The following is a 14,852-nucleotide window of genomic DNA, read 5'->3' on the forward strand; positions in this document are numbered from 1 at the left end:
ATTCCACCACAATCTGTAACCTCATGGCCCGGCATAGCCCTCACTCTACCATTACCATCAAGCCAGGTGACCAACGGATCAAATCAAAGCTCTGCAATCCTGCCACATCCGGTCGTGAATGGTGGTGGACCATTAAACAACTTACGGGAGACGGAGGTTCCATGAATATCCCTATCCTCAATGATGGTGCAACCCAGCACATGAGTGCAAAAGACAAGGCTGAACCATTTGCAACCATCTTCAGCCAGAAGTGCCGAGTGGATGATCCATATCGGACTACTCCTGAGGTCTCCACCATCACAGAAGCGAGTCTTCAGCCAATTTGATTCACTCCACGTGATAACAAGAAACGGCTGAGCGCACTGGGTACAGCAAAGGCAATGGGCCCCAACAACATCCCGGCTATCGTGCTGAAGACTTGTGCTCCAGAACTAGCCGCGCCTCTAGCCAAGCTGGTCCAGTACAGTTACAGCACTGGCATCTATCCGACAATGTGGAAAACTGCCCAGGTATGTCCTGTCCACAAAAAGCAGGACAAATCCAACCCGGCCAATTACCGCCCCATCAGTCTACTCTCAACCATCAGCAAAGTGATGGAAGGTGTCATCAACAGTGCTATCAAGCGGCACTTACTCACCAATAACCTGCTCACTGATGCCCAGTTTGGGTTCCGCCAAGACCACTCGGCTCCCGACCTCATTACAGCCTTGGTCCAAACATGGACGAAGGAGCTGAATTCCGGAGGTTAGGTGAGAGTGACTGCCCTTGACAGCAAGACAGCATTTAACCGAGTGTGGCATCAAGGAGCCCTAGTAAAACTGAAGTCAATGGGAATCAGGGGGAAAACTCTCCAGTGGCTGGAGTCATACCTAGCACAAAGGAAGATGGTTGTGGGTCAATCATCACAGCCCCAGGACATCGCTGCAGGAGTTCCTCAGGGCAGTGTCCTAGGCCCAACCATCTTCAGATGCTTCATCAATGACCTTCCCTCCAACATAAGGTCAGAAATGGGGATGTTCCCTGATGACTGCACAGTGTTCAGCGCCATTCACAACTGCTCAGATAATGAAGCAGTCAATGTCCGCATGCAACAAGACCTGGACAACGTTCAGGCTTGGGCTGACACATGGCAGGTAGCATTCGAGCCATAGAAGTGCCAGGCAATGACTATCTCCAACAAGCGAGAGTCTAACCACCATCCCTTGACATTCAACAGCATTACCATCGCCGAATCCCTCATCATCAACATCCTGGGGGTCACCATTGACCAGAAACTTAACTGGACGAGCCATATAAATCCTCTGGCAACAACAGCAGGTCAGAGGCTGGGTATTCTGCGGCGAGTGTCTCACCACCTGACTCCCCAAAGCCTTTCCACCATCTACAAGGCACAAGTAAGGAGTGTGATGGAATACTCTCCACTTGCCTGGATGAGTGCAGCTCTAAGAAGCGCGACACCATCCAGGACAAAGCAGCCCGCTTGATTGGCACCCCATCCACCTCCTTAAACATTCATCACCGGCGTACCGTGGCTGCAGTGTGTACCATCTACAAGATGCACTGCAACAACTCGCCAAGGCTTCTTCGGCAGCACATCCTAAACCCTCAACCTCTTCCACCTAGAAGGACAAGTGCAGCAGGCGCATGGGATCACCACCAAGTCCAAGTGCCCCTCCAAGTCACACACCGTCCTGACTTAGAAGTATATTGCCGATCCTTCATCATCGCTGGGTCAAAATCCTGGAACTCCCTACCGAACAGCACTGTGGGAGTACCTTCACCACACGGACTGCAGCGGTTCAAGAAGGCGGCTCACCACCACCTTCTCAAGGACAATTAGGGATGGGCAATAAATGCTGGCCTTGCCAACAACGCCCACATCCCATAAACAAATTTAAAAAAAACTTAAAACTATGCAGCTGTAGGACACATGACATTGTCAGTGCTTCCCTGTGTTCATAAACAGTACAAGCTACAGACACCATTTAAGAAGGCTACTTCAGAATCACAAGTGTCAGGCAATGGCTATCTCCAGCAAGATGGAGCATAACCACCTCCCTTTGACATTCAATAGGATTACCATCGCCATTTTCAACATCAACATCCTGTGGTTCACCATTGACAAGAAACTGAACTGGACCTGCCACATAAATGCTGTGGTTACTAGAGCAGGTCAAAAGCTGTGTATGGTGCAGCAAGTGGCTCATCTCCTGACTCCCCAAAGGCTCGCTAAAACCTACAGGGTACAAGTGAGGAGTGTGATAGAATACTCTCCACTTGTCTGGATGGGTGCAGCTCCAAAAACACTCAAGAAGCTCGACACTATCCAGAACAAAGCAGTCCACTTGGTCGGTTGCCAAGGCTTCTTCGGCAGCATCTCCCAAACCCGCAACCTCCATAACCTAGAAGGACAAAAGCAGCAGGTGCATGGAACACCACCACCTCAAATTTCCTGCCCACGTCACACACCATCCTGACTTGGACATATCTCGCTTTCTTTCATTGTCACTGGGTCAAAATCCTGGAATTTCCTACCTAACAGCATTGTCGGAGTACCTTCACCACACAGACTACAGCAGTTCAAGAACGAAAGAACCTGCAATTATACAACGCCTTTCACGACCTCAGGAGCGCTTTATAGCCAATTAAATACTTTTGAACTGTAGTCACCATTGTAATGTAGGGAAACACGGCAGCCAATTTCACACAGCAAGGTTCATAGGAACACACACGAACAATGACGGGCAGGTAAAGACCCTCTGGTCCATCTAGCCTGTCCCACACAATTGCAATACCTCGTGTATCACAATATAGGCACACCACCATGTGATCTCCTGAGAGAGGCAAAAAAAAGATAAAAACCCCCGGCCAATTTTGGAGAAAAAAAATCTAGGAAATTCCTCTCCGGCCCATCTAGGCAATTGAAACTAGTCCAGGAGATCACTCTGGCCCTGAATTCCCTGCAGTACCTACCTTCTGTAAGAGGTGATCTCCGCCCCAGCCAGAAACAGGTCCAGCTCTCGCTTGAAGGAATTCAGCAAGACAGCATCCACTGCACGAGATGGCAGCCTATTCCAGAAGCCCACTATGTGTGCACAAATTGTTGAAGGTGGCAGGGCAGGTTGAGCAAGCAGTTAAAAAAGCTTATGGGATCCTGAGCTTCATGAATAGAGGTACCCCTGTATAGAGTACAAAAGTGTGGAAATTATGATGAACCTGTATAAAACACTGGTTCGGCCTCAACTGGAGTATTATGTCTAATTCTGGGCACTGCTCTTTAGGACGGATGTGAAGGCCTGAGAGAGGGTGCAGAAAAGATTAACTAGAATGATTCCAGGGATGAGGGACTTCAGTTACGTGGATAGACTGGAGAAGCTGGGGTTGTTCTCGTTAGAACAGAGAAGATTGAGAAGAGATTTGATAGAGGTGTTCAAAATCATAAGGGGTCTGGACAGAGTAGGTAGAGAGAAATTGTTCCAATTGACAGAAGGGTCGAGAACCAGAGGACACAGATTTAAGGTGATTGGCAGAAGAACCAAAGGCGACATGAGGAAAAACATTCATGCCACACAAGTGCCAGGCAATAACCATCTCCAACAAGAGTCTAACCATCTTCCCTTGACATTCAATGGCATTACCATCGTTTAATCCCCTCCATCAACATCCTGGGGGTCACCATTGACCAGAAACTTAACTGGACCAGCCACATAAATCCTGTGGCCACAAGAGCAGGTCAGAGGCTGGGTACTCTGCGGCGAGTGTCTCACCTCCTGACTCCCCGAAGTCTTTCCACCACCTACAAGGCACAGGTCAGGAGTGTGGTAAACCACTTTATCGTTACACTATAGTTATCACTGTTGTATTGTTATCACCGTTGTATCACGATACGAGGTCGCCTCTTGTCGCGCTGTTATACCTGGGCTGACCACCTCCGACTCCGCCCATGGCTCCACCTACCTGCCCAGGTATAAAGGTAGTCGACTGGCTGGTATTCCTCCTTGTTGGACCCGATCACCCACGAGGGTGGGCTCTGTTATTTAGTCAATAAAAACCTTTAGTTACGTTCCTAACTCGTCGCCTTTTATTGGACGAATTGATAGGTATATCAAGGAGTGTGATGGAATACTCTCCACTTGCCTAGATGAGTGCAGCTCCAACAACGTGCAGGTAGCTCAACACCATCCAGGACAAAGCGGCCTGCTTGATTGGCACCCCATCCACCACCTTAATCATTCACTCCCTCCACCACCGGCGCAACACGGCTACAGTGTGTACCATCTACAAGATGCACTGCAGTAACTCACCAAGGCTTCTGCAACAACAGCTTCCAAACTCGCAACCTCTACCATCTAGAAGAACAAGGGCAGCAGGCGTATGTGAACACCACCACCTCCAAGTTCCCCTCCAAGTCAAACACCATCCTGACTTGGAAATATATCGTCATTTCTTCATCGTCACTGGGTCAAAATTGTGGAACTCCCTACCTAACAGAACTTTGGGAGTACCTTCACCACATGGACTGCAGCGGTTCAAGAAGGCAGCTCGCCACCACCTTCTCAAAGGTATTTAGGGACGAGCAATAAATGCTGGCTTTGCCAGCGACGCCCACAGCCCGTGAATGAATTAAAAAAGCACAACTTGAACCTAAGTAACATTGTGAACAGCATCATGCAATGAACACAGTGCTTCAATATGGTTAACATTATGGCCTAGAAATTCAGTATAGCCACGTTTGGGGCGCTACAGTCGGGCGGCCGCTAAAGTTTGCGCCCGGCGCAAGTTCGCGCCACCTTCGCCGATATTCAGTCGCATCGCCCCAAGAGGTTGCTGCTGCGCTAAAACAGGCGATGCACGACTATCATTAGGCGCTAAGCCGGCGGCCCGGGGCGATACCCCCGAGGGCGGGCGCAGCGCAGGTGCGGCGAGTTGCTGATTGACGGCAGACACTCTGGCGCCGGTGAGCTCTTAAAGGGGGAGGGTGGATTTGTTTGCCTGCCACGCCCTGCACACTGCAGCCCTGAAGCAAGGCCTGACCACTGCTGCTTCATCTGTACAACGCCCAGGACTATGGAGAAGGCCAACGTTTGCACCCATTGCAGCCCCCATTATATGTTTCCAATCAATGCTATGGCTCTGAAGTTAAAGACAAGTGCAAAGCTGTGGCCTGAAGCCACAAGTGCCTGTGCGAGTGTTGAGCCAAACCAGAAAGCTCTCTACCTTTGTCTCTCTGCAAAGATCCGTCTCTCACAAAGAAGGAGTGTTGCAAAAAGGCTGCCTTTTCTACTGCAGGAGGAGTGCCCTTTAATTTGCGCCCCCCGCGCCCCGCATCGACTGAGAACCGTTCCCCTCTACCAGTCGCTAGGGGCGCCAGGCGCACAACAGGGCGGCGGCACTGAATTTCCGGTTTGGGGCGAACAAAGGGCGTTGCACGATGAAATGACGTCAGGATCTGCGCGCGCAGCTGAGCGCGCGCAAAGGCTTTGCGCCGCCGCTAAATCTTTACTGAAGTTGGGGAGAGGCGCAGATCGCGCTGCGCCCGGCCGCTAGCCGCCTAGCGCCCAACATCTCCTCCTCCTAAGGCGCTAGCGGCTGGCGCAAACAACTGAATTTCTAGGCCTATGCATTTTCACAATTTATCCTGCTCTTTTTTCACAGAAATGGAGGAATCGTGTGAAAGTACAACCAATGTCATTAAGCAATCCCATACTGCACAACTACTTAAGTTACAATCATGGCTACTCATACTTCAGAGAAAGCAGAGTGTCTCATCTGCATGGATAGAACAAGTGGTGGAACAAGTGCTGTTGACTGTTCACGGTCAGATCATTGCTTGCTGACTCAGCTAGGGATTCAAATCTCACCACAGAGGGGGCTCGTCAGATGAGGCAAGTGAGGTACTGTCTCACCTAGAATTTTGTGTGTGTGCACATGTGTGGAAAGTTGGTGTCACTGTTGGCAGCAGCTCTAGCTTTGGGTGAGCAGGATGGAGCCGAGTGGCGGGAGCATGCTCCACATTGTGGTGGTTGGATTCCACAAGAAGGGTGTCAGGTGAGTGACAGGCCAGCTCAGCAGTGTGAGGTGAGAGAAAGGCCTGAGCTGTAAGGTTAGAGAGATGGATGGAGGTTTATGATGTGCATATCTGTAAGAATAAGTTCAAGGAAAGGAGCTGGCTTTGCCAAAGTAAATATTGACCCTCTCCTCCCATGTGTTTACTGGTTTCCCTTTCTTCTTTGACCTTGCTTTCGTCTTATAATGAATGATAGCTATGGACAAGAAAATAAAACACCCAAAGGGTCCATTGCCATGGTAACAGGTTTGCTTGATTAGGCAAGTGTAGCTGTGCCTCACTTATCTAAAACGTCATCAGCCACTACTGCCTCATCAGGCCTGCTTACAAATATAAGAAGTCACACAACACCGGGTTATAGTCCAACAGCTTTATTTGAAATCACAAGCTTTCGGAGCACTGCTCCGTCGTCAGGTGAAGTGGAGAAATGCATAAAGACACAGCTTCACCTGATGAAGGAGCAGCGCTCCGAAAGCTTGTGATTTCAAATAAAGCTGTTGGACTATAACCTGGTGTTGTGTGACTTCTTACATTTGTCCACCCCAGTCCAACTCCGGCATCTCCACACCATGCTTACAAATAGAGATTTCTGTCTGACTGGGAATGTATATATGTGTCACTTATGTCCATGCAAAATGCAATGCAAGGTCTGTGGAGGTGTCCACTACCTGAATCTATTAAGTCGTAGATGAATAGTTATCTGCCATGGAGTGTGTTGCAATTGCTTTGGCATCAGCAGCACAGTCTCAGTTGCATTGGCCAGTCACAATTGGAACATCTCTCATAAATGTTCATGCTGCTGCTACAGAGACCTTGGATTCTAACCTTAAAGCTTCAACATGCTTGGAGATTAGATACACACAACCTCAAAGTTTGGGATTCATCATAGGTGATGTCATGAACAAAATAACAGTACGGACACAGCTCCCTCACACGCACATGGCCCTATCACATGCACACCCTACCCATTAACATTACCTAATGTTAGGTAATTAAAAACGATTTTCTATATGCATGTTCTTTCAACAGGATGGTTTGAAAGTGAACCTTTAGAGAACAAAAACTGAAGAGAAGCATGTCTTGACAGTATTTTGCACATGAAAGATTACAGTTACATAAATCATTGAAACTGTTACAGCAGGTAACAGCTGAGGAGTTATGCAGAGATCTGAAAAAATAACAAGATAAAATGAATGGAATTCAACTTAATCGTTTATTTATTACACTAAGATAATGTGGTTCATGCTGATTCTCAAAGAAACATTAGAAATCATTGTACTGTTCACTGGCCTTACTTTCATTTTGCAGAGAAAATGCCCTACATACAAGTACTAATTCAGGAATGGGTGCACGCTAATCTGAGAGCACACCTTGCTGAATCAGGCAAGCAGCCCAAAACTGCCAAATACAGCAAAAAAAACTTTTCAAACATTTCTGAGGGCCTCACAATAAGCATATTAGAGTCTCGTTGCAGCCCCTAATTTCACATAATCACATGTAAATTGGTCCCATGCTGAAGTCACTGATTTTTGTCACCTGGTCATTCCATTAGTACTGCTCACTTATATAAAAATGGCATTGCTGGGAATTGCAGCACTTAAAAGGTATACTTTATTGTTATCTGTTGCATCTAAAGTTTATTTTCTTTTTAGATATCATTATCTGCATGCTCCTTTTTGAATTTGTTCCTGCTGCTACTGTTTTCCCTACAACAGTTGTGCAGACAGCTGCATTCTCACTTCATTAGCTAGAATAGCTGATGAGCTTGGTGAAATGAGGGGAGAGTTAGGTACTGGTTTCTGCAATGTCATTTCTTCGATAGGGAGTGCATGCCCACTGATCACCGGCCACATTGACAGGAATGCCAGGAGTAGGGGCAGGCCAGACCTGGAAATTAATGAGGTTGCGAGCTCTCCAAATAGTAACACAGTCACACCAGTTCAATTCCAGTGATTTCGTAGGACCCTGAAAGCAGCCAGGGTCATACTGGTCCCACACTAGTAGAAAGACAATTACCTCACTCAGGACCAACTGAGGTCCATGCTGAGAGACGCCTCTCCTAACATGCAGCTGAAAGAAAGAAAGACTTGCATTTATGTAGTGTAAAAACAGAAAATGCTGGAAATACTCAGCAGGTCAGACAGCATCTGTGGCGAGAGAAACAGAGTCAACGTTTCACGTCGATGACCTTCAGGACGTCTAAAAGTGCTTTACAGCCAGCAAAGTACTTTTGAAGTGTAGTCACTGTTGTTGCTGACTGCCACCTTACCGGCTCCCACAGGGATTGCATGAAGAAGCAACAGATTAGTTAGAAGGGCACTGACAGGAAGGGAATGCATCTTGGGAGCAGACACTAGGTTCAGGAACACTTATGCAGATGCTCAACAATAAAGAATATGGTACATGGTATTCTGTGCTGGGAACCATTTTCATTTGTTTATCTATTTTAAGTGTTGCGTTGGGCAGAGCAATGTTGTGTTAGGACAGAGGTATTTAGTACTAGATGTTACAAATGTGAAAGTAGTGGTAATAAGCAAGGTTCTTTCAGGAGACTATTTCATTTATCAATTTCATTTATCTGCCAAATGGCTCCAACAGCTCGGAACAGAGCTACTGGTGATGACTGCTCTATCGCTTCCAGCTCCTTGCAGTCATCCTCCATTTTCTCTACCGAGGACGCTTGCTGTTGCTCCTCGAGGTCCATGCCTCTATAAATTGTTAAGTTGCACTGTATGCAACACATAACAATGATCTTGGAGACTTTTGGCAGGTTTGTATAACAAGATGTCCATGCTGTCCAGGCATCGGATACACTGTTTTAGCATGCCCATTGTTCAATGATGGCACTAGTGGAGCCATGGGCTTCACTTGTTCTCTACTATTATTTCAGGATAGCACCAAGGGGTCATGAGCCACGGCAACAGTGGGTATCCCTGGTCCCCAAAAAGCTAGCCATTCATTCACTGAGTCTCCATAAACAATGGAAGCACTGTTTACTGCCTCAGTAGTAATATAACATGTATGTTTCAAGGGAATCTGGCATTCATTTACATGATCTTATGCTGATTGTCACACACATGATAGATATCCACATGGTAGAAGCCCTTCTGATTTATATGTGTAAAAGCTTGCTGATTCCTGGGTTCCAGGGAGACGGTGATATATTGGCTGGCTCCTGCAAACAATGTTGCCCATGACACTCTGAAAATTCACCAAGGCAAAAAAAATCAACACTAGTCACTTGAAGCATTGAGTGAGCCCTACAGTGTGGTTCTAAGTGTTTTTGAAGAAAATCACATATTTCCTGCACCACATCCCTGCTGAATTTCAACCCTGGTGAGGTTCATATACAGTAGCTTCTATGGGGATGATAAATCCAAATGGCAGGGTAAGGGGGGCAGATGCCCTTGTCCTCCTGTAATTTTGTATCTCCCTGGTGTCCAGGAGATATTTCTGTTTATCCTCCTCCCATTCTTGCTCATAAGCCAAAATTAAGAGTATCCTCAAAGGGACCCCCATTCTGCAGATGGGAAATATGGGCTTCCAGCACTCTCCAGCACCTGCGGAACAATGTTACATGCCCATTCTACTGCAGACAACCTCTGTAAATCTGGGCCCAAAGTTCTCCCAAAAGCAAAAGAATTACTGCTGCACTAATTGTTGTCTTCCCTTTAAATGGAACAGCTTTACAGAGACAGCCTTTTTGGCACCCACTTATATAGGAGCGGTTTGCAACGAACAGTAAGAGAGGAAAGCTACATGCAGACCTTTATGATGAAACTGAGTTCAACGTCTCATAGCTTGCACCCATGCGGTCATCACAGTTCTTTATGGCAACCCCAATGGCCTTCATGAACAGAATCCCTTTCCAGTGATATCTGAACACAGAAACATCATTTGGCACATCAGTGGTTGTTATCCAGTGAGCGGTCATGATGTTTTCATTGTGCAACATTCTACTGTGCACATATTATTTGAAGGAGAAGGAACACTAGGATGGTCCTTTATCCATGGGTGCTGACCCCCACTAAGAAAGCCACTAACAGCAGAGGAACACCTTGGTCTGGATGTCCTTGTGGAATTCCACTACCCACCTTCTGCCACTGTGAATAGCTACCCTTTACTCTCTGCTTTTTGTCTTGAAGCCAGCTAGCTATCCATTCTGCTACCTGTCCACTCTGCATTCTCTGACCTTATTCATTCGTCTATTATGGGATACCTTATCGAAGGCCTTTTGAAAATCTAGATAAATTACATCAACTGCATTACCATTGTCTACTCTCTCTGTTACCTCTTCAAAAAAGTTTGTAAGATGTAATAAGATGCTATATAAATGTAACTTTTTGATTTTAACAACAATCTAGAAATAGATTACAATGAACAAATGTGCACATAACAATAACCTTTAATCTAGTTGGAAAATTACACCAAATATAAGAATTTAAAATAAATACTGTTTAAAAAACTGTTCTCTGCAAAGAAGTAGACACTGTATCATATACCATAGTTTTACGTACCTTCATAATTGCTTCCGTTATATACACGATAAAGAAAATATAATTAGTCGTTCGCAGCTCTCTCTCATGTTCTACATTCAGCTGGGGAATGTATTCCAGAATGATTGGAAAGACATTAAGTAGTATTACCATGTACACAAAACACTCAAATGCATTGGTGTACACCATACGGTAGCACATCTTCGAAATCCTGTTCCTGTAAAAAAAAAACAATTTTGTTATAACAGAATGGGGGAGTTTTGCGTTTTGACATTCCCGTGCTTAACTGGAGTACATATGGGGAAATTGCACACAAGCTCATAATTTTCCATCCATTAATTTAAATCGATGAAAATCGCAGGTTGGGGTGCTCAATTTCCAATATGTTGTCGAGCAGACATGATTCTGTGCTAGCAGCGCCAAAGCAGAATATGTCGCCTGATATGTTATGCTCAGTACTAATAAAGTATCTTGAGGGAATCTCACCATTATTAGCTTTCCTGAAAATAATTGACTGAATCTTCCCAAGTTGAACCTCAAAAGTTCTATAGGAGTAATTTTGAATAAACAAACACAGCAGTGGGAGTGCTATTTTGCACAGTAATTTATTTCCTACCAACACTAAATTAAACCACCAAATCAACAGTGCCCTTAACCCTTACAAACGTTACACATCTGCTTTAGCTATTAGTAAATAATATCAGCATCACAATGGCTATAAAGTATTTTGTCATGTGTATACCATTGATATTTAGTATAGTCTCATACAACCTATGGCAATAGCTTAGTATTTTGCAAAATTGCATTGTTACAGAGGAAATTCAGGAAGGCAGTGGTTATGAACAGAAGATTGATTTGATTGTGAATGAGGTTCTGAAGAGGTGACGCTCTTTGGAATCATCATGAATCTACCAATGCACAGAGAAATACAATGGAGTGAAGTTTAGGCCTGATTATATGAGTCAGATACCACCCAAAATGAAAAGTATTAACAATTTTAATCAGATTGATCAAAAATTGTGGAAAGCAAAGCCATTTGCTAATAATCTCAAGAATATACCAGGACCAAGATGACACCAAATTGGGGGGTGTAGTTAATACAGAGGAGGGCTGCAACAAAATACAGGAAGACATTAATAAACTTGCAGAATGGGCGTGTAATTGGCAAATGAACTTCAATATAGATAAGTGTGAGGTAGTACATTTTAGTAGGCAGAATAAGGAAACCACATACTCATTGGAATAGAAGGCTGGGAATTTAATCGCGCTGAGGGGGCGGGTTTGGAGGCAGGTCCGCTGTCAAAATTGCAAAGATCGACAGTGGGTAGGAAACCCGCCGTCAACCTGCCTCCATGCGAGTCTCCCAGGTGTCAGGTCTGTCAGCGCAGAACTGACCCGACACCAAGCAGTGAAGGAGACAATTCAGCTACTTAAATGGCTTGTTAAGAGCCAATTTAAGAGTATTTTGAGGCTTACGTGCAATTTTACCTTCTACTCCACTGGTTACCCGCTGTTCTGGAAACACGCCAGCTCAACCTGGCGTGTTTTGAGTCTGCTCTGATGTTTGTGAAAAGCTGACACCAGGCAGGGAGGTTCTCTTCCCTTCCAAGGGCAGAAGAGACCTCCCCAGGACACCAACTTACCTTGCACCTCCACCCAACCCTCTCCATCTACTTTATCACTTCCCCATCTCACTAGCCACCCCTCACACTCACCCTCATCCTACTGCAAGCATACCAACTAACAACACACAAGAGTAGGCACTTGAGAGGTTTAGCCAATGTCCACGTGAAGTTTCTGGTAATGTGTTGTCATACAGTGAAATCTCTTTTTCAAAAACTGACCCTTATTGGACAGATCTGAGCGTACCTTGAGAAGTGTCTTACTGAGTTCCAGTGATTGTTCAGTCACAACTGCTCCCCCCCACTGCTGTAGTGATGAATGTGCATGGAATGGTTTGGACATTAAAGGGATGCTTCACGGGGATGGTGTCAACCTGGCGCATCATGTGGCAGCCAGCTGCAGAAGTGGGGTCAAGGATGCCACGTTGCAGATGGTGAGTTTCAGAGCACAGAAAATATTGGTTACTGCATTTTTAATACATATAGAGATTTCTTTAACTTACAGGTTTTTAGATCCAACTGTATGTCCAGTGCCATCTCATTGGGATAACCTCTCTCACCAGTGACAGATCGCTTCTGTCATCTCACCTGCAGCTGCCATCTATTCTAGAAACATCTGAGCCAATGAAACAATCAGACCTTGGTCCTCCGAATCCTTCCACGATCAGCCCCAACACCAACATCATCACCAACCTTCTCCGTCATCACCTGATGCTGCACTGGACACAGGACATTAGCCTCAGACAAAATTGCTAACCGGGAGGCCAGCGATGGCATCACCATGGTCAGATTTTCTTCACTTGATGCTGTAAACCCTGGCTGCCACATGATGCGCCAGGATGACACCATCCCCGTGAAGCATCCCTTTAATGTCCAAACCATCACTACAGCGGTGGGCGGCGGGGGGGGGGGGGGGGGGAGCAGTTGTGACTGAACAATCACTGGAACTCAGTAAGACACTTCTCAAGGTACGCTCAGATCTGTCCAATAAGGGTCAGTTTTTGAAAAAGAGATTTCACTGTATGACAACACATTACCAGAAACTTCACGTGGACATTGGCTAAACTGCTCAAGTGCCTACTCTTGTGTGTTGTTAGTTGGTATGCTTGCAGTAGGATGAGGGTGAGTGTGAGGGGTGGCTAGTGAGATGGGGAAGTGATAAAGTAGATGGAGGGGGTTGGGTGGAGGTGCAAGGTAAGTTGGTGTCCTGGGGAGGTCTATTCTGCCCTTGGAAGAGAAGAGAACCTCCCTGCCTGCTGTGACTCCCTCCATAAGCATATGGTGGGAGTCATTGGCGAGCCTGGGTGCAAGCATTCACCTTTGTGCAGTGATTGTCAGTGTTTGCAGCACCTCAATGCTGTCAAACACTGTCAGAACATCTGTCAAACTCCATGTGGACGTGGTCCCTTTAAGGAAACCGGCTGATGACGCGTCATCAAATGACGTCATCAGACCCACTTCCTGTTAATTGTCCGGGCTTAACAAGACCAATCAAGGTAAAATCACGACTGCAGAGTGGAGGCAGCTGGGAGCGGGACCGGAACTTGGAAACCAGCTGTCCCCGTCCCCCCCCATCCCGCCTCTTCAATTAAATTCGCGGCCTAGGTGTCTAAATGCGGTAGAGGAGCAGAGGAATCTAGGGGTACAGATACACAAATCACTAAAAGTAGTGACACAGGTTAATAAAGGCATAAAAAAGTAACAAAGCACTGGGGTTCATGTCTAGAGGGACAGAATTGAAAAGCAGAGAAGTTATGTTAAACTTGTATAGAGCCTTGATTAGATCACAATTGGAGTACTGTGAACAGTCTGGTCCTCATATTATAAAAAGGACATAGAGGCACTGGAGAAGGTGTAAAAAAATTTTGCTAGGATAATACCAGAACTGAGAGGTTGTACCTATCAGGAAAGATTGAACAGGCTGGGGCTCTTTTCTCCAGAAAAGAGAAGAATGAAGAGTGACCCAATAAAAGTCTTTAAGATTATGAAAAGGTTTGATAGGGTAGATGTAGAGAAGATCTTTCCACTTGCGAGCAAGACCAGAACTAGGGGCCATAAATATGAGATGGTCACTAATAAATCCAATAGGAATTCAGGAGAAACTTCTTTACCCAGAGAATGGTTAGAATGTGGAACTCGCTACCACAAGGAGTAGTTGAGGCAATTTAGCATAGATGCATTTAAAGGGAAGCCAGGTAAGCACATGAGGGAGAAAGGAATAGAAGGATATGTAGATGGAGTTAGATGAAGAAGGGGGGGGGAGGCTCGTGTGCGGCACAAGCACTGGCATGGACCTGTTGGGCCAAATAGCTTGTTGCTATGCTGTAAATACTTTGTAATATTTTGTAAGACTGTTTGGGAAAATCAGAATAAACACCAGTTAAATGCAAACACTTTTATATGTTGTGGAAAAACACAAGAAATGTCTATTGCCAATAACGGAAGGAAACAAACTTAGAGACTGCCTCAAAATGAGATATGAACTATCTGATTACTTATGTGTTATTTTTCTTAAAAGGGACAATATCGCCCCCACCTTGAAGTGATTTCCCCCTAGAGTCATAGAGTTATACAGCACAGAAAGAGGCCCTTCGGCCCATCGTGTCCGCACCGGCCATCAAGCCCTTTCTATTCTAATCCCATTTTCCAGCACTTGGTCCGTTGCCT

General features: G+C 45.8%; 1 protein-coding gene across 1 annotated transcript in view; it reads right to left on the reverse strand.

Moving 5' to 3' along the window:
- Window positions 1-14,852, reverse strand: part of LOC147106682 (sperm-specific sodium:proton exchanger-like) — a 504,645-nt gene that overhangs the window by 310,845 nt on the left and 178,948 nt on the right. The window contains exon 15 of the mRNA XM_086008503.1: window positions 10,585-10,780. Coding sequence (XP_085864629.1) covers window positions 10,585-10,780 — 196 coding nt within the window. The remainder of the gene's footprint in view (window positions 1-10,584; window positions 10,781-14,852) is intronic.

This window comes from Somniosus microcephalus, chromosome 15 (assembly GCF_052327205.1).
Source record: "Somniosus microcephalus isolate GS21.2 chromosome 15, FLI_Smic_1.0, whole genome shotgun sequence".
NCBI classification, from domain to species: Eukaryota; Metazoa; Chordata; class Chondrichthyes; order Squaliformes; family Somniosidae; genus Somniosus; species Somniosus microcephalus.